At 42.1% G+C, this 19,761-nt stretch overlaps 2 protein-coding genes across 2 annotated transcripts; both read left to right on the plus strand.

The window, feature by feature from the left end:
• The first annotated feature begins 9,605 nt into the window (after window positions 1–9,605).
• Window positions 9,606–15,313, plus strand: LOC9657296 (brefeldin A-inhibited guanine nucleotide-exchange protein 2). Its single transcript, XM_024685805.1, has 11 exons — window positions 9,606–10,705; window positions 10,763–11,083; window positions 11,131–11,479; window positions 11,609–12,031; window positions 12,084–12,379; window positions 12,436–12,709; window positions 12,760–13,238; window positions 13,298–13,619; window positions 13,676–14,006; window positions 14,056–14,651; window positions 14,714–15,313. Exons 1-11 carry the CDS (start codon window positions 9,606–9,608, stop codon window positions 15,311–15,313), a joined length of 5,091 nt encoding a protein of 1,696 aa, XP_024541573.1.
• A 196-nt stretch (window positions 15,314–15,509) lies between these two features.
• On the plus strand, window positions 15,510–17,479 carry LOC112350130 (DUF21 domain-containing protein At2g14520-like). Its single transcript, XM_024685806.1, has 10 exons — window positions 15,510–15,687; window positions 15,742–15,902; window positions 15,958–16,071; window positions 16,119–16,205; window positions 16,254–16,393; window positions 16,454–16,541; window positions 16,585–16,658; window positions 16,730–16,890; window positions 16,990–17,177; window positions 17,372–17,479. The coding sequence occupies exons 1-10, from the start codon at window positions 15,510–15,512 to the stop codon at window positions 17,477–17,479; spliced, it is 1,299 nt and encodes a 432-aa protein (XP_024541574.1).
• Window positions 17,480–19,761: the final 2,282 nt, after the last annotated feature.

Below are 19,761 nucleotides of genomic sequence, written 5' to 3' on the forward strand. Positions count from 1 at the left end.
TCACTCAGAAGGAATGTGGAAGGAGCATATCTAGATGTTCACAAGGTGTTCGATCAATTTCAGCAAGTTGGTTTAAATCTCAACCTGTTGAAATGTGTGTTTAGGTCCAAGGACAAAACTTATCTTGGGTACTATATTTCTTGTGAAGGTTTGCAAATTAATCTTTAAAAACTTGTGGTTGTTCTAAAGCTCTCTACCTCAAAGTGTGTGGATAATGTGTAACACTCCCTAAACAAAGTGCAATATCATAGTCATTTCATTGATCATCTTTTTTATTGTACTATACCATTGAGAACATTGATAAAGTCATTAACATCATCTTTCATTTGGTTTGAGAACTATGAGTGGGCATTTATGCATCTCAAAGACTTGTTGATAACTCCTCTAATTTTAACATATCCTGACTATACTTGATTTTTCATTTTGAGTATGGATGCTTCTATTATCAGTCTAGAGGGTGTATTGATACAAGAGAGCATGAGTGTGCCTATTAATGTTATCCCATTACATACATCAGACATATATTACAACTAGTAAAGGTGAATTACTCCATAATAAAGAATGAGTGTTTAGCAGCAGTTTGGGGTTTTAAGAAGCTTCATGCATATTTGCATACTTCTTGGCCATTACTAAAAAGTGAATATATTGTGGTTACTTCATTATGGAAGTGGAAGAACTTAATTGTTGTATTGCTCAGTGGGCTCCAAAGCTTCATATATATGCTTTCGAAGTTGTTCATCAACCAGGGAGTTCTATGATTGATATTGACGCCCTTTCTTGAACTCTTCTCCCTTCTTCATTCTTTTCTCATGTTTTTTATGTCTTTGTTATTCTAGTATCAATGGAATTTTTTAATGAGAATTTTGTACCATCAATGGTTGTTATACTAAATGTTCGATGTTCATAAGATGCAGAGCAAAATTTACTTTCTCTTAACAAAGTTCATGAGGCTAAAAAATTTAAGCTTTATTTCCGAAGACTTTATAACAAGTTTGAGAATCTTGTATCACGTGCTAATGACTTGCCATTTTAACATTTACATTCTTAATATCACTTTAATAACAACCTTTATTTTGTGGGGATTGATCCTAATGATTATTTATGGTTAGTTATGCTTTTGATATCTATTCCATGCTTTATCCATGCCTACTATGACTCTCGGCATATGAGGCATCAACGTGTGATTGAAAAGCTATGTAAATCTTTTTATTAGCCGGGGATATAATGTGATGTTATTCGATATGTACATAGTTGTGTTTGATGCCAAACTCATAATACTTCCTTTCATGCTACAAAAGGACAATTGAAATCAATTACAATTTCCCCTCTATTTGCATTTGATTTGATGGGCATTTTGCATGGCTAACTGCTGGCAATGATTAAATCACTATTGCCTCGATGCAATATTTTTATTCTCATCTAGACTATGCAATATTGAAAGATTGCCATCAGTTTTATTTTAATGGGCTGGTATCCTTAAAACAGCTCTATATAAAAAAGCAGCTTAAATCCTTCATCTTTATCACTATTAGCAATCATTTAATTTCTATTCTAATACTTTAGTTCTATGAGGGCAATCTTTATCACCTTTCTCCAGGATCTCTTCAATGAGGTTATGATTTCTTATAAGAATACCTTTCATGCTTAACTTGTGTTGCCATATGAGATGTTTGATGTGAGTAAGAACTACATCAATATTTCTGGAACTATACTTCACTCTCATAATTATGAATTAACAACCTTATAAGTTCTTTTAATGAAGAGAGCACAATTGATAGATGTTATAGATGAATCTTTTAGTAAGCTACCAGCAATATGAAAGAGTGTAATAAGGAACACATCCCAGTGGCTACACAAGGGACATGTGTTCTCCACTGAGTCAATAGAGGAGCTAGGGTTAGTGTGGGCATTGTGAGCAAAGCAATGATTTGCAATAGGATAATGGGTGCTGGCCATGATTTTTTTATTATGTCAATCATTTATATTTCATATGCTCCCAGAATGTCAATCATTTGGTTATAATTTTATAGCTTGAGGCATTGAGATTTTGACCCTGCTTTGTCTATAGGAACTTTCCCTTTTTATTTTATTACAGAGCACAATCTAACAAAAGTTAATGCCGAGTTTTCTGGTAGCTCCTAGCTGTGACACAAGTGGGACATGGGGAAGTAGCAGAATTTGAAGGAGCCATCCATCAACTGGATAAACAATTATCGCCACACGCCAATGATTGGATGATTCAAATGAACCACTTAATTCGATCTTCTGCCAAGCATCCACCACTACCACTTTTTTTTTTGTTTAAGTTTACATCGTTCTTGCAGCAGAGAAGTGAGGATTTTGATCTTAGGTCGGGTACAATTAACTGTAACTAGAAAAGTGCAGCTTTTTTTTAAGTCGTGAGTTAGGTGCAAGTTGCCAAAATGTTTGAGAATTGATGCCTTTCTGAAGGTATCTCTTTTATCAGAGCAGTGTGGCTCTCTCTTCCAACTGTAGCTCAGATCACCATCATGGAACAACTTAACTCATTATTTTTCCAAACCACAGCATGACATTCTCTTTGGCTTGAGAGAGAATACTGAGGCAATGGCTTCCTGTGAGTAGCCAATCTTCTAATTTGGGTTTTCAAATGCTTTTATCTTTAGTTCCAATTTAGTGAGTTTAACTTCCTCCCTCTAGAAAATATACTTGAGGAGTGGTGGCCTTCTCCTAGTGTTAATCTCACATAAGGTGGTGTTAATCTTGTCAAAGGTGGTGTGGGAATGTTTTAGGTAATATATTAGATGGGAATTGACTCCCAAAAACCTGTTTTGCCCTTGAAATCCTATCACTAGCATCTTAAATAGAGTGTTAAACATGGTTGAACGGGGGGCAATAGGGAAAGTTCAGAACCTAGCTAAGGTTTTATGGACTAGCATAGTGAGTTGTGAGTGGAAGATAAGTAACAAAGTTTATTCTGATCTATAGTGGATGTTTCACATAATTATCATGTAATAATGTGCCATCCAAGTGGAAAGAGAGTTTTGTGGCATTGAAATGGTTTTTGAGCAATGATATGCATTACAGGTCCACAAAGCTTTCAGGGGCACTTTCATGCAAGAGGGCAGCCTATGAGAGCTAGGCTTTAAATTGCAGATCCATGTATGAGTAAAAGTTACCTTATGCTTTGAGTGGAGGCACTATGACTTTATTTATGCTTCTTATGTAAGCTTCGACATATAAAGAATAGGACACTAGACAAGTTCACAAGATTGTTCATAGAGTTTGGGGAGTTTCCTACTAAGCATCAAATGGGAAAATTTTGGATCATTCTAAACGAAACCTTTGGAGGAAAACTCTTTAAGACCTTTTTTTTATTCTCTTTTCTAAGCTAGACCACCTTTTATGTGATTTTGCTATTTTAGATTTTTTCAGTTTACAGTTTCGCTGATAAATTTAGGGGCCTATCAGGAGAAGACATTGGACTCTACAAGACGTAAAGAGACTGGGAGAGGCTAGAATGCTGGCAATTGGTGGCTTTAGTGTTCAAGTGTTTGATGGGATGTTTAGTTCTATTTAGTTATCTTTTGGGAGTCAAACGATAAAACTCACAGGTATCTAAACAGAGAAGTTGGCATATAAAATTTTGTTATACTCGGGCAATTGTAATCTTAGCCACAAACCGTCAGACTCATTAGGGCATACAAAATTCAATGGAGGGAGATGAAACCGAAAGCCAAGGGGATGCTTCGGTCTCAAATGCAGATGGGAAAAACGCACAAAGCGAAGTGGCGAGAAAGAAAAAGCTCTTTAAGAAAATGATGCTGGTAAGGGGCTCTATTTTAAGGCTCACTTGTTTCAGTTTGTTGTAATTAAGGACTTCGATCGCCCTCAATGGAAAATAAGCCTGAAGGTCACACACGATCATGCCCCGCATCCACGGAAACGTCTAGGCGGCACAATATTAAACGGCGACTGGAAGGGATTGAGCGAAGCCGAAAAACGTGCTTGGATATCGAAATCCGATGACACTGATATAAAACTAGTAAACATACGGAGAAGAAAATCCTTGTTAACGTTTTTTATGCCATAGGCACAACTTCTTGCCTACCATTTAAAAGAAAAGGTCGAATATCTTAACAATCCTAGATATTGCCAACTTCCCAGAGCAGTTAAAGTAAGAATTTCATGGGGTTAGCAGGAATTCTCAATCCATTTTTCTTTTAGGCATTAACAATTACAGAAGTTAAAGAAACGGATGGTCAAATCACAGAATTAATTCCTTTGGATCCACCAACGCTTGTTTTTGAACGTTTTGGTAAGCTCTCTATACACTAAAATTACGTATAGGAAGCAAAATTCTAGTGAAACAGGACATGTGAAGGCTCATGCCTGAGACGTTACACGAACTGCAGAGGTGGGACGATCATACACGAGCACGATCCAAATTTTGAACGTTAGCACTTGGAGCCAGCGCCTGAGGTATCAGAAAGAACACCAATCCGGAACTAATTACGCCTTGTCAGGGTTCTGTTACCATCAGGCAAAACGTTTCAGGTCCAGGGGGAAGACCTTCAAGGGAAAGTAATAGCACCAGGGAGGCACGTTTTCTTAAAGGTGACGTTTAGGCCCACGTCACTGAACGACAATTCAGATGCACTCTTCCTTTCTTCGGAGATGGACAGCTGCCAAGTCATGTTTATAGGAACCAAAACCACTGCCAACAATATTTGTTCCAACCATCCTTGATCTAGGCCACTGTCTTCTCAATCATGCTACAGCTGTTTCTTTTCCAGTTTCCAGCTTAGATGTTGCTACAAAGTTTCATCTTTCTTTTGAGGCAGAGAGCGATTCAGAAAGATTAAACTTTTTCCAATCTCTTTATTCATGCCAGAATGTTCTTTATGCTGTTCCGTTTCTTGTTCACCCGAAGAGTTTTAATCTCTCGATCAATGATTCAGCTGACGTAATCGTCATATTCAGACCTGTTTCTCAAGGAAAATTTTCGCATATAATACATATTTCGTCAGAGTTTGGTCATCAATGGCGGGTGCTACTTGAGGGCTGCGGGACAAAGTTGAAAGTCGACTTATTGGAATTAGATGGGCACGCTCTTAGAGAGAAAGAAGCCGAATCTGGATTGTGGTTCGGAAATGCAACCATTTCCAGTCACAATGCAAAGAAAAAACTGACAGTAAGAAACCACACCATGACTGCTCTTCGGTTCTACTGGAAGATTGAGTCCGCACAACACCCGGCATTCGTCGTGCAGCCTAGCTGTGGGGTGCTGGAAGCAGAGTCAAATGCAACATTTGATTTTACTTTTTGTCCGGCAGAAATCGAGGTCTATAGACAGCGTGCAGTTTTCTACGTGGACACGCGCCACGCCTTTTCTTTTCGTGCCGACTCCTGGGAGCAGTTTCAAAGCAATCTGGCCAATGCAGATAAATTAGCCCAAGAAGTTATAGCATCAAAACATGGGGACGAAGTCTCAGGTGCTGTGTCTCCGGAGGTAGCTTTGGTTTGCGATCAAGGTTTTTCAACCAAGGACGTAGACAACAACGGGTATATCATGAAGGCCCTTGATATTGAGTTGATTGGAGTGGGAGATCCTTTCGATATTGAAATTTATCCTCCCTTGCTGCTATTCTCAGAAATGCTTGTTCAAGGTAAAACATACACACGAGAGATACATCTAAGAAACAACACTCTTGCCGATGTCACCTTCTCGTGGCAAGTCTCAGAAACTCCGTGGGGCATCGCCAAGGAACTTAATTTTGTTTCATTTCTTCCCATTACTGGCAAAATAGTAGCTCTGGGAAGCACCACTGTGAGCGTTACTCTAAGAGCTACAAAAATTGGACCTATACAAGAGGCTGTGACATGTAGTTTTATGGATACTGGCCATTTGCAGCTACCTTTGCTAATAGAAGGCTGTGTGCAAGGACCACGTGTTTCTATCCTTCAGCCTATGCTGGACTTTGGACTGGTTCAGGTACAGCTAAATATTAAAGTTTCTTTTTATGTGGTATTGAAGTTCACTGTCTAGGTAGGAACGACTGATTCTACACAGCTAACGCTCACCAACAGGAGCATTGTAGAAGCATCATTCAAACTTCTTGCAGTGTGCGAAGCTGATATTAATGTGCAATTGTCACAGGCAATGAGCAATTGTAAAGATGAACTCTTTTTTAGGCCAGACAGTGGTACTGTACTTGCGAGGGGAACAACAAATGTAAAGGTCGACCTGCACGCAAAGGCCTGTGGGCAAAAGGGTTATGCAATTGTTTGTCAAGTTGTTGACGGTCTCTCTCCCACGCAATATGCTCTAGTGAGAGCATTTGTGGATTCCCCAAAGGCGTACTTTGACCCATGCAGATTTGATCTTGGTATAACATTTCTCTACAAAAAACTCTCAAGAACGGCTACATTACACAATCTGACCGGTTTGACAACCTACTATAGGTGGCCCATTTGTGACATAAATATTGGAGACTCTTCTTCAATAAAGATCGACATCACGCCCAGAGATGGAGAACTTGCCCCATACGGTTCTCAGCAAATTGTTTTTCGCATGACTCCACTAGAGATCGGTGAGAAGGAGCTAATTTTGACGTGTGACATCCTGGGAGCGGACGTGCCTATTGGTGTAATATTTCGGACTTACATTTCTGATTTTCGATGCAGCTACCACGTTGTATGGCCAAGTGAACTAGACAACAAAGCAGACCCACGTTCAAATATCAAGGCCTTATCAAAATTGTTAATAGACACTACCAATCCTTGTTCACTGGATTTTGGTAATACATGTCAACTTGGATGCGTTTACTGGCTAAGGCTAGTTGTTCAAAACCACACTGATATTTTTAGCAAGATACACGTTGGTGTAAACAAATACGGAAGTGGCTACCCTCCCCCCCTTGCAAAAGAAGACTATGTCGTACTTTCTGGTCTTACTGGAAGGCAGCTTACATTACCACAAGCAACAGACTCCAAATCCGTTTTGAAACTTAAAAATCGGAAAGTTCCCCCAATAATAGACTTTCCCAATGAAGTTCACCAGAAGTACTGGTCCGTTTTTGGGCATTTGATGGTTTCTCGCAGGCTGGAAGTTGAGATGCACAATATTCTTATCAGGAACGGTGAAGCATTATCTCTACTTGTCTACCCAGGTTGCGAAGGCCTTTTGGAAAGCCAAGGGCAGTGGTTCTGTGACATTTTTGCGTTTAGCTGCTTGCCAGGCTTCTACTCAGACATTTTAACATGCTCAGTAAGTTTCTGGAGCTATATAAGTCTAATTCTTTACGGTATTTGCGTAGGTGGGAGGACTTCCACCAGCTGAAATTCCAATTTCAATTGGAGTGACGGGCACGCCGTTGTTTGCAAGGCCTCAACACCTCGAACCAAGAGGCTATCAACATCCTAAAATCAATTCAAGTCTTGTTTTAAGATGGCCACCGGTGTCCGTGGGAAATCCTAGACGAACCAAAAGGTTTTGGGTGGCTAACGTATCTCCATACCCTTTGGAAGTCATGTGGATGATGATGGTGCCTGAACCCGGTCGATTAGCGACAATCCACTTGGTTCATGCCGATGAGTCCTGGGTGCGTGTGAGTTTACTGGGAAATCCCGAATTTGGCCCAGTGCAACTACGTCTAGACATAATAGATAGAGAACGGGTAAAATTTCATACAAAAGAGAGTTTTTACATCCCAAGGAAGATCATCCATTTACTGTTTCTCCAATGAAACAGGTATAGAAAACTTTATAGTCAAATTTTCATGTCTAATAGTTCTTTCCAGGTCATTCTTGCTCACGGTAACGTTAGCTTTGAGGTAACGTTCGATACCATGCAAGCTGCACACTTTACCTGTATCCTAGTAGGGAAGACACAATTTGCGTCCTATCCAGACGAACATACAGGTGCTTATGGTAAACGGCCGTCTAGACGAGTCACTTTTCTTGAGAAAACTCAGATTATAGAGACGGATACTGTACGACGAAAATCTTCAACGGTAACATTTTCCGATTCACAAACCAAGAAACCGATGTTAAAAAATGAACTAGTTAGGATTACGTCATCGATGGGAAGTTTGAACGAACCAGTTAGAACGTCTCTTCATGCTCTATCCGAGTCAAGTGAACAGACAAGAAAGCCTCCAAAGACAGCGCAACAAGGTTTACTTCAGGATTTACGAGCAGAAAAGCGGTCTTCTTTGAAAAGATCTTCATTGCAACTGACTGGACAAAGCTTACTGGGACCAGAGAAAAGGTCTTCTCTGAAAAGATCGTCAATTATGCTCAATGAAAGTGCAAGAATACAACAACAAGTGACTGCTATTTTAGATGATGGCCCAATTGTATTTGATCCCTCGCAAGAGTTTTTTGCTCCATTACGTGTCTGCCTAGAGGCCATTGTATTTGAGCCCAGGTACTTCCAGATCTCTGGGATGTTTCCGGGTTTGAAATTACCCTTTATTACAGGCTAAAACCCAGCATCGATGATCCTGTGGAATATTTCTGCTGTGGAGCCGTTCCATCATCAGATAAATGTTACACCAAGGTGGTAGTTTTGCAAAATGTTTATAGTCACAGTCTCACCTTCTCGGTAGCCTTGGACCCACCGTTTTACGTTATTAAGGTTGAAAGTGGCCTTTTGTCTTCAGAAAATGAGGACAATACTCTACAGACAACAGATCCTCTTGGGCTTTCATGTGTTGTACTGCCTTCCGAATGGAGTATTCGTCTAACTATTAACTTTCGTCCCGAACCGGAAATACTTAGTGAGCATAAAGACCTAAGGTTTGAGAAGGATATTCTTTTAAAGTTCTTTGAAGAGTATACACAGGTAAATTGGCGATTATTTTTTTAGGTGTGAAAAATATTTTTTGTTCTCTCTCTTTCCTTAGGTTGTACCCGTTCAAGCAAAAGTGTTTTTTCCTGCCGTTAAAGTACTTTCAGAATGCATCTGGTTTGGTTCAGTGGTCATAAACGCATCTCAGACACTTGTCTTTAGCGTGACCAATGCAAGCTACTTTGACAGTCAATGGCGTTTAGTAAAGGAGGGCCTTCAAGAAGAGCTAGTGGAGGAGGTTCCTACGGTATGGGTTTCTCCTTACTGAGCTGAACTTTTTTGTTCATTGTGCAGTCGGGTTTGAAAAAGAAATCAGATAATAGGAAGCCAATGTCACCGGAGCCTGCCCTCGTGCTACCACTTGTGGAGGAACCTCCTGCGGAACCATTTGTCAAAGATCCATTTCATGTGGACATTCAAGGCGGTTTGCTTCCTGGCAGAGGAACTGAAGAAGCTGTAAGGCACGTCGTGACTGTCACCTTTGTACCTGTGGAAGCTAAACTTTATAGGCAAGTCTTTCGAATAGAGGTTGCAGATGGCCGGGGCTGCAGTTTGGTAATGGAAGGCCAGGGCATTACCCAAAAGCCCCCAGAAACTGTGGAAGAAGTAGCTGAATCCAAGGGACCAAAGAAGGGCAAGAAGTGAGCGGTCTGTCTGAGGAGGCGCAAAACAAACTAATGACAAGTTATCAATATATCAAGTTGATGAGGTGTCATACTAAAATATTTGAATTTTAGACACCCACCGCACCAAGTCTCTAGGGTTCTTGCCAATGTCCGCGCCAGAGTCCCCTCGATCACCCAGAGCGTCGTCGCTCGTCCTGGTGCTGACCGCTGCCCTTGATAGAATAGTCAAGAACGCATCATGGCGCAAGCATGGTAAGCTCGTCCAGGATTGTAAGGCAGTCCTCGACAACCTCGTGGCGTTTATCCCCAGTGCCGGTGCCGAGAGCCCTCTTTTTGATGGTGCCGTGCGAATCAGCACTACGGATGCTGAGCTGCTAGTGCAACCACTCCTCGCGGCCTGCGATCTCCAGTCGGCCAAGGTTATTGAGCCCGCATTGGATTGTTTTCAAAAGCTCATTGTGCACGGTCATCTGGTTGGGGAGATCGGTACAGGCAACGATTCACAGTCGGAATCCAGCCTCATTCATAGGATCCTCGACGCGGTTTGCAAGTGTCATGATCTAGGGGAAGAAATAATTGAATTGGCCATTCTAAAGACGCTGCTCACAGCGGTCGTGTCCACCTCACTTAGCATCCACGGGGATCACTTGCTGCGGGCTATCAGCACTTGCTACAACATCTTCCTGGGGAGCAAGGTGGCGGCTAACCAGACGTCCGCAAAGGCGACTCTCACCCAAATCCTCAGGGTCATTTTTACAAGAATGGAGGCCGACTCAGCTTCGGTTCCCTTGCAACCTGTCGTATTGACTGATTTGCTTGAAGCCGAGAGGACCACTTCCGACACCTTCGTCCAAAATTTCCTTACAAAGGTGGCCTTGGATTTTGACGTGGTCCTTCACGTTGGTCCCAAGCTTGTTCAGCACGACGATGCTTTCTCTGCTGCCACAGGAGCTGAAAGCAGTAACACCATGGATATGCTTGAGTCAAGTGACAAGGATGCCGTGGATGCCAAAGCATGGGAGCAAGTCGACAAAGATATGAAGGACATGGAACTGGACGTGGAGATTGGCAACAAGTTTAAGAGGGACGCCTTCTTGGTCTTCAGAGCTCTTTGCTGCCTGTCGATGAAAAAGCCTCAACAAGAAGGGACACCAGATCCCTTAGCTATACGCTCAAAAGTGCTGGCTTTGGAGCTCTTGAAACTTGTCCTTGAAAATGCTGGCACATCTTTTTGTTTCAATCCGAAGTACGTTCTCATTTTTTTTTTTTAATTGTTTTACTATTACCAAATTGAGTTCTGCAGGTTTTTAGATGCAATCAAGCAGTACCTGTGCTTGTCGCTCATGCAAAACTGTGCCGTATCTGACATATTATCGGTTTTTCAGATGTCTTGCTCTATTTTTTTGAGCCTTATAGCAAAGTTCAGGGCCTCTTTGAAAACGGAAATCGGTGTGTTTTTTCCAATGATCGTTTTGAGAGTCATTGAAAATGTTATTCAGCCAAATTACCAACAGAAGATGACTGTCTTATGTTTCATTGAAAAACTATCAGCAGATCCACAGGTACTTCCTGATATGTTCGTGAACTACGACTGTGATGTGGAGTCCACGAATCTCTTTGAAAGGCAAGCTTTATGTTCCACTTAGTCCATTAAAGTAATTTTTTCTATAGGGTTGTGAATGGCTTACTCAAAAGTGCTCAAGGAGCACCAGCCAGTGCAGATACAGGATTAACAGCTGCTCAAGATGCAACATTGAAGCTTACTGCCATGAAGTGTTTGACAGGAATATTAAAGGCGATGGGAGATTGGATGGAGAAGCAACTTGGTGCCTTGAACTCTCCGTACTTCAACAGCTCAGACGTGGAAACCGGCAAACTGGACGCTGCAAGCGTATCCACAGCAGGAGCTAGTGCTACAGAAGTCGGGGATGAGATCGCTGAACCATTAGAAACAGATCAGGCATCAACTGAAAGTGCAGTTACTTTTGAGCAAAGACGTGTTCACAAGCTTGAGCTTCAGGTAATCTCTATCCCTGCTTCATTGTAAATAAGTGCCAGCGCTGTGAATTTCTTCTGTAACTTTCCACCTTATACACCAGGGATGCATGAAGGACTGGGCATTCAATTACAAGCTTCTTACACTATGCAGGAAGGAATCAAAGTATTCAACCAGAAGCCTCACAAGGGTATTGATTTCCTTGTAAAAGCCAAGAAAGTGGAGAAAAATCCTGAAGAGGTTGCCAAGTTCCTCCTGAGTACCACAGGTCTCAACAAGAGCATGATCGGGGATTACCTGGGTGAAAAAGAGGAGTTTTCGTTAAAAGTCATGCATGCATATGTTGACTCCTTCAACTTTCATAATATGGAGTTTGACGAGTCGATACGAACATTCTTGATGGGATTCAGGCTCCCTGGAGAGGCTCAGAAGATTGACAGGATAATGGAAAAATTTGCGGAGCGATATTGCATCTGTAATCCCAAAGCTTTCACGAGTGCCGACACTGCTTATGTCCTCGCATATTCTGTAATTATGCTTAACACTGATGCGCACAACGTGATGGTGAAAGATAAGGTGAACAAATGCTTCCACTTCCTTCCAAGATCTCACTCATGTGCTATTACAGATGTCTAAAGCTGCATTTATAAAAAATAACAGAGGCATTGACGATGGAAAGGATCTTCTTGAAGAGTTTATGGGAGGACTATATGACCGTATAGTAAAAAAAGAAATTAAAATGAAAGCGGATAATGTTATTCCGGTCACCAAACCAGCTGGGAAGGACAATAAATTTCCTGCTGGGATTGACAACATCTTGAACATAGTTATCCGAAAGCCCAAAGAAGAGAAGCTGTTTGAGTCCAGTGACGACGCAATTCGTTATATGCAAGATCAACTCAAAGAAAAAGCTGAGAAACCACAGTAAGATGCACTGTTGTCCTTATTGTTTTGATAGCATTGCCTTCATTTTGTACTAGATCTGCATACTATGCTGCGATAGACGTGGAAATTGTAAAGCCAATGGTAGAAGTTTCATGGGGACCCATGCTTGCGGGGCTTAGTGTCCCACTAGACAAGAGTGACGACGAGGTTGTGACTTCACCGTGCCTGGAAGGGTTCAGGCATGCGATACATATCACTTCAGTGATGCGCATGCAAATACAGCGGGATGCTTTTGTGACTTCTCTTGCAAAGTTTACATTGCTACATTCTCCTGTGGATATCAAGCAGAAAAACGTGAATGCTATCAAGGTAAATTTAGTGTGATGACGTTATGGTGCTTACCCTGGCCAAATATTTAGGTTTTGCTCAATATTGCAGATGAATATGGAAATTATTTGCAGGACGCATGGGAGCATGTACTTACATGCGTTTCACGATTTGATCAGCTTTATCTCATCGGCGAAGGTGCTCTTCCCGATGCTACTTTTTTTTCAAACGATCCAGAAAAGACTAAGCTATCAACTGCTCCAAAAAGAAAAGGAAGATTGCATTTTGCTGCTCTAGCTGCACGCCGAGGATCATACGACAGTACTGGTGGCAGGCAGAGCCCAATACCTGGTGCAGTCACAGCAGAGCAAATGTGTAATCTCGTTTCAAATCTCGGTTTGCTTGGTCAAATTAATTCGAACGAAGCTAACAAAATTTTTACTCGAAGTCAAGCCTTAAGTAGTGAAGGAATTGTGGACTTTGTAAAAGCATTGTGCAAAGTGTCCATGGATGAACTGCGATCTCCTACTGATCCACGAGTGTTCAGTCTCACCAAAATTGTGGAAATCTCGTAAGTATTCAGGTCACTCAGTGATTTGATTGTGACGTATTTTCTTGCTTGTTGTATAGACACTTCAATATGAATCGGATCAGGCTGGTTTGGAGCAGGATGTGGAATACATTGTCTGACTATTTTGTTACTGTTGGGTGTTCAAGCAATTTCTCAGTTGCTATGTATGCCATGGACTCTCTGCGGCAGTTGGCAATGAAATTCATGGATCGTGAAGAGCTTGCAAATTACAACTTCCAAAATCAGTTTATGCGGCCTTTTGTCATCATCATGCAGAGAAGTGCCTCTGTTGAAATACGAGAATTTATCATCCGCTGTGTCTCTCAAATGGTGTGCACTCGAGTTGGCAACGTGAAATCTGGCTGGAAAATTACGTTTATGGTAACAAAGGTTTGAGAGTCATTTTGGACAAGGTATCAATGCTTTATCAATTACAGGTCTTTACTACTGCCGCAACAGATAGAGATAGCGGCATTGTCCATCTTGCATTTGAAACGGTGGAGAAAGTTGTCAGAGATTACTTTCAACACATTACTGAAACTGAGAACACAATATTCACGGACTGTGTGAATTGCCTTCTTGCGTTCATAAACAACAAGTTTAATGACGATATCAGCCTCAATGCTCTCGCATTTCTGCGTTTTTGCGCCTTAAAGCTTGGTGAAGGAGAGCTCAGTACTTGTCGCAACAGCCCTGAAAAAGTTCCAAATACTGAAAGTGGCCCTGAGCAAGATGATCATCTCTTCTTCTGGTTTCCTCTGCTTGCAGGTAATAACATCGCATCTTAGTTTCGTGGTTTTATTGAATTTTGTCCTAGGATTGGCGGAGTTAACATACGACTCACGCACAGCGATTCGTAAGAGTGCCGTGCACGTCTTATTTGACGTCTTACAGTGCCATGGACATGTGTTCTCAACAAGTTCTTGGGAACAGATATACAACACTGTCTTATTCCCTCTCTTTGATTCAGCAAGGCGATCGATCAAGCTTCAGAACGTGGATAGTGAAAAAGACATGGACGCCTGGCTTTATGAAACGTGTAGTCTGGCCTTGCAGCCACTGGTTGAGCTCTACGTGAAGTTTTTCCCAGTTGTTCGTCCATTTATGCGTAAGGTACTATCTTTGATGAAGGACTTCCTCAAAATACACCATGAAAAAATCGTTGGAATTACCATTGCCTCTTTCGTCCGGCTCATCGTCAAGGGAGGGCCTCAGTTCTCCAAAGTTGACTGGGTGGACATATTACAAGGCTTACAATCAGTGGCCGAGGAGACGTTTCCAAACGTAATGCAGATAGTAACTTTTATGGAGGGTGCTTCATCTGAAGGGTTTACATCTGATGAAGATAGCAAGTTGCAGTGTTTTCTGGCCGAGCTGAAGTTCCACTCAACAGTCCAGCTCCTCCTTGTACAGGCAAGCTTCTTTGTTATAGTTTCAATTTTTATTCTTCTATAGATTTGTATCCTAACCTCCAGGCAGTAAGGGAGATCTATGACGCTTTTGGGCCGAAGCTGGCATCGCCTCACGTGACACTGCTTCTTGGAGTCCTAAACGTGATAGTGGTGCACGCTCACAAAGTTAACAACGATCTCTTTCTACGCAACAAGATCTACAAGCTTCAGTTATCGTCCCAGATGGGCGATCCACCTTTACTGTGGCTGGAGAGCGAGTCTTCGCAGGCCTATATGGAAATACTCCAGAGACTTCACGAGGACAACTCGGTGCTGCTGAAGAACGTGGACGTCGAGGCCCGTTTTGTGGAATTTTGCAAAGAGGTCTTGCAAGTTTACGCTAAAACGTCCACTTTCACTCACCAGCCTCAGCGCCTCAAGCTACAGTGGATGATCCCTGTGAGCTACACGAGAAGGAGGGAGCTTACCGCTCGAGCCCCACTCGTCATCATGACTCTTAGAGCTCTTAGCCGGTTTCGCAACACCCCATTTCAGAAGTATCTCAGTAGTTTTTTTCCAGTGCTGACGAGCTTGGTGGGTTGTGAACATGGCTCTATGGAAGTTCAATTTGCACTGAGCGATCTCTTTAGTGAGTGCTTTGGCCCGCTTCTATTAAACTACTAGGTATAATATTTATAAATTGCTATGCCATTGTGTTTTGTTTTGTCCCATGTGGTACACGTCAATCGATCCAGACTTGCAGTACTTAATGAGAAAAAGTTTATTTGAAATTTTGCGCGTCCGCTGCTCCTCCATTGTTGCATTTAAAACGGTTGCTAGGTTTTGGATTCTGCTTAAGGAAGAAAACACTCTCACGAGGATGGCGAGCCACGAACATTGCTGTGGAGGCATGTTCTGGGCATACATAGTCTTAAGCATCTGTTTGGTGGTATTCGCTGGCATCATGTCGGGTCTCACGCTTGGCCTTATGTCACTGGAACTTGTAGACTTAGAGGTTCTGATGAAGTCTGGATCCCTGCAAGATCGCAAGCACGCCGGTAAGACTGTTTCCAGTATTTCCTGATGAGCTTAACAATGTGTCCGATTGACAGAGATAATATACCCTGTGGTTAAAGAGCAACACCTCTTGCTATGCACGCTGCTAATCTGTAATGCTCTCGCAATGGAGGCACTTCCGATTTTCTTGGATGCAGTCGTGAACGCTTGGAGTGCAGTCTTGATTTCAGTCACTCTTATCCTCCTATTTGGAGAAGTAGGTGTTGCTACAAAACACGAGGATTGATAAACAACTGACTTTCCTCTCTTAGATACTGCCACAAGCCATTTGCTCTCGTTATGGCTTGGCAATTGGCGCAAAGATGACCCCGTTCGTCCGCGTTCTTGTCTGGATATGCTTTCCAATCTCCTATCCAATAAGCAAGGTAAGCAAGTACTTTGCATGATTTTGCTCATCACAAGGAAATTTCAGCTACTGGATTCTGTTCTTGGAAAAGACCACGTTGCATTGTTTCGTAGAGCAGAGCTCAAGACACTAGTCGGGCTTCATGACAAAGAAGTAGGATCTGCCAAATCATATAAATCTTTTAGCATCGACCATTGGTAGGCTGGAAAAGGCGGAGAGCTAACTCACGATGAGGCGACAATCATAACTGGAGCATTAGATTTGACAGAAAAAACAGCAGAAGACGCAATGACTCCCATCTCTAAAGCCTTCTGTGTCGACATCAACGTAAAGCTTGACTTGTACTAAGTTTGTGCAAATCATGCATATAAATTCTTTTAATTTGGTGTTTTCACTTGCAGAGAGACGATGAAGGCCATTATAGATCGAGGACATAGTCGAGTGCCGGTGTACTTTGAAAGACCAACTAATATAGTTGGTCTGATACTGGTAGGCAGAGAAAGGAGGTCCGGCTAAATAGCATTTTTTATAGGTCAAGACCTTGCTTACAGTTCGTCCCGAAACTGCAACTCCACTTATTAATCTTACGATCCGAAAGATACCAAGGTGCGTAAAATTGTGACTAGTCGCACTAGAATTTTTCTTTGTTGTTCGGTGTATGTGTACACGTTCATCAGGGTTGGAGAAAAGATGCCGTTGTATGACATTTTAAACGAGTTTCAAAAAGGACATAGCCACATGGCAGTCGTTGTGAGGAACACGCGATTAAAGCCCGAAAGCCTAAAAAAGAAACATTCTCTGGACAGAAGACTCAGTAGTAGAAGATTTAGTAAGAAAGGTATTAAAGCTAACATCTCATTTTGTTCAGGTACAAACTGCAAGGATAAACCTCTGTATAATTTATTAGAATAAATCAACTTCGCGTCCTGACTAACAGGCTCGCAAGTGACTGAGATCCAACAGGAATTTTATCCAGCCCCTGATGGTGAGAGCACCCCTTGGAAGTCAAAATCAGAACGAAATGCCTCTGAGGACATACTGGATGTGTTGCCATTGGTAAGTGTAAACGATGACGAAGCTGTGGGGATTATCACGATGGAAGATGTTATTGAAGAGCTCTTGCAGGTGAATAATGACATCTTTCTTCATGCTACTTTCTAAGGCTTTTTTTTTCTTCTTCTTCTTTCTTTCTCAGGAAGAAATCTGGGACGAATCCGACCAGCAACGCGAGCTTTACAATAAGTAAGTCTTTTCTGCATTAGAACAAAGAGGACACGTCACGATGACGATAGAACTCTTGACCTGATATGTCTTTTCAGATTGCGAGCCAGCTTAGCATCACCACGAACACCAAGACATATAGTTCCTACTTCAATCTCAGAGGCAGAATCACTGATGGTTCGGACCTCCATGCAGACAGCCACTAGTTCACACTCTCCACCGCCTGATTCACCAGGGTCACATTCTCCCCCCACACACTCTCCACACAGAAGGTAAGAAATAAAACAATGAGCTCTATGAGCTGTTCATAAGGAGCACTCTAGCAATTTTAAGCAATGTCGTTGTCCCTGAAGACAACATGCGACGTCAAAAGACGCCTGCTTTGAGATCTGAAATAAAACAACTGATAAACGTTATCTCAGATTGTAGAGCATGTAACACTCGATATACTTTTAAACTTTCGTTTCTTCCTGCCAGATCCAGTTTTGACCTCCGTAGCACCAGATAAAGCGAGTAGTCCTTCAATTCCACGATCTTCATCAGACTTCCGGTGCTGTGCTGTCCCGCTCCCGGCCTTTAATCGTCTACCAACTTTGTGAGTCTTTGTTATTTTAGCAGATGGCTTGTGAGTAAAGTTTGTAGCTGCATTCTTTCCACGAAATGTCCGAGCGGCGTCATCGTAGGCATGTGCTGCTGCGTCTTCTGTAAGATATGTTCCTAACCACAGCCGTTTGCCTGCCGGAGTCCTGATTTCTGCACCATACGTGCCCCAGGGCCTTCTACAAACTCCAATATATCTTGATTTTTGAGGCCTTGTATCCAAAGACCAGCTCTCTGCCTTGTGAGAGCCACAACTCAAGCTCATTGTTTCGAAATTTATCGAGCCTATGTCAACTAGGCAGGAAACTGTTTTTCTCTCCCAGTGTCCGGTCTTTTCTACTCCATATATAGTAGTATCCTTTCGAGTACAATCTTTTAAAGTAGAAAAATCATGGTCTCTATCCGGATATGTCATCTGATTATTTTGGCGATCACCTGCAAATTCCAGGTGATGAGCCATGGTAGCTGCGAACACTGAAAGAGAATACTCTCCCTGAGGCAAAACACTGTTTTCAATCTTGTGCAGTTTACAAAACCTGAAAAGCCAAAGTCAGCAACGAACCTGGATTGACCAAACAACCTTGGATCTTGAACACTGGTTGAAACAGGCAGAAAACAAAAGCTTTCTCCCTTGAATTCACATCGCCTATATGGCGCATTTGGATCCTCCAAAATGTGCTTCACGCAAAAACGATAGCCATGCAGCACGTATTGAAAACAGGTTTCCTTTGATTGACAGATAAATCTATACATTTGTTCGTGGGCCGAATTCGTCATAATTTAGGCCAGTCACCGCCTAAAGTGGTTTGAGCTGCAAGGCAGCTTGCTAAACAGGAAGACCATTACCTCATATTCCACTTTCCAAGCTGTTAGACACCAACCCTTAAAGCGGAGATCTGAAAGAGAGCCAGTACTTTAGCCTCCACAGCGACTCGAACCGGAAAGGTGAGGTTAATCTTTATAGTTGCCATTACTAATTAATTAATAAATAGCTTTGCTTGAAGAAAGCCCTTGTTCAAATTTTACTGCAGGCACAGCTGCTGGCGATTTTTCTTCCTGGTCAGCAGTTAAACTGCCAGGGAACTAGTCAGTACTTAAATTCAAATATATCCGCTTAACATGGATGTTTCCTTCAGATAATCCCTGGGGTAAGATTGGAGCAATCTCACATCAAAAGGGTATGTGGGCCCGAGAGTAGTCAGCCTTAGTCTGTCAGGAAATTGAGCCACGAGGCACGGTCATGTCCATCTTCCTTTATTTCTCTTTTTACCTTTTGGTAGAGTAATAAGTTAGTGCAACAATTTAGTTATAGCTAGTGCTTCGATTTTCTAGCTGCCCTTTATGATAAACTCTGGCTGCTAGAATCAACTTGTTGTAGGTGAAAGAGTACTGTGCTCTTTATGATGATTTTTGACCAACAACACAAAAGTGTCATCATCACTTTGATCATCTCTCTCCTACACATGTCATGCTCTTTCAACTCCCAATAGATTTTTCCAGTTGGTTCCAAGGAACCAACTGTGAGAGCTTGAGTTTTGAGTGCACATTATTGAAAGTAGAAGCTCAGTTGCCATGTGTGCAACCTCAGTTTGGGTATTGGGTGCTACACCTGTAGCGGTTCTTAGGGCTTCCTGTCAAAGTCTCCATTGTGTGCTATGGTCAAAGTTGAGCATGGCATGTCCCATCTTCAGTTTAGTACCTCCCTTACCTGTTGTGGCTCATTTTCTTTGCTTCAACATGAACTTTGCACTGGTGATTTGTTGCAATATGATGAAGGGTTCTTCAAACTTACCTCTGCCCTTCCTGACCAGAACTCCACGCTGTGCTAGTTTCAAGGAGCAGCTGCTATTCAGAAAGAGGTCGCAACAGCTAAGAACAAGGTAACATA

The sequence above is a fragment of the Selaginella moellendorffii genome, unplaced genomic scaffold (genome assembly GCF_000143415.4).
Source record: "Selaginella moellendorffii unplaced genomic scaffold, v1.0 SELMOscaffold_46, whole genome shotgun sequence".
NCBI lineage: Eukaryota > Viridiplantae > Streptophyta > Lycopodiopsida > Selaginellales > Selaginellaceae > Selaginella > Selaginella moellendorffii.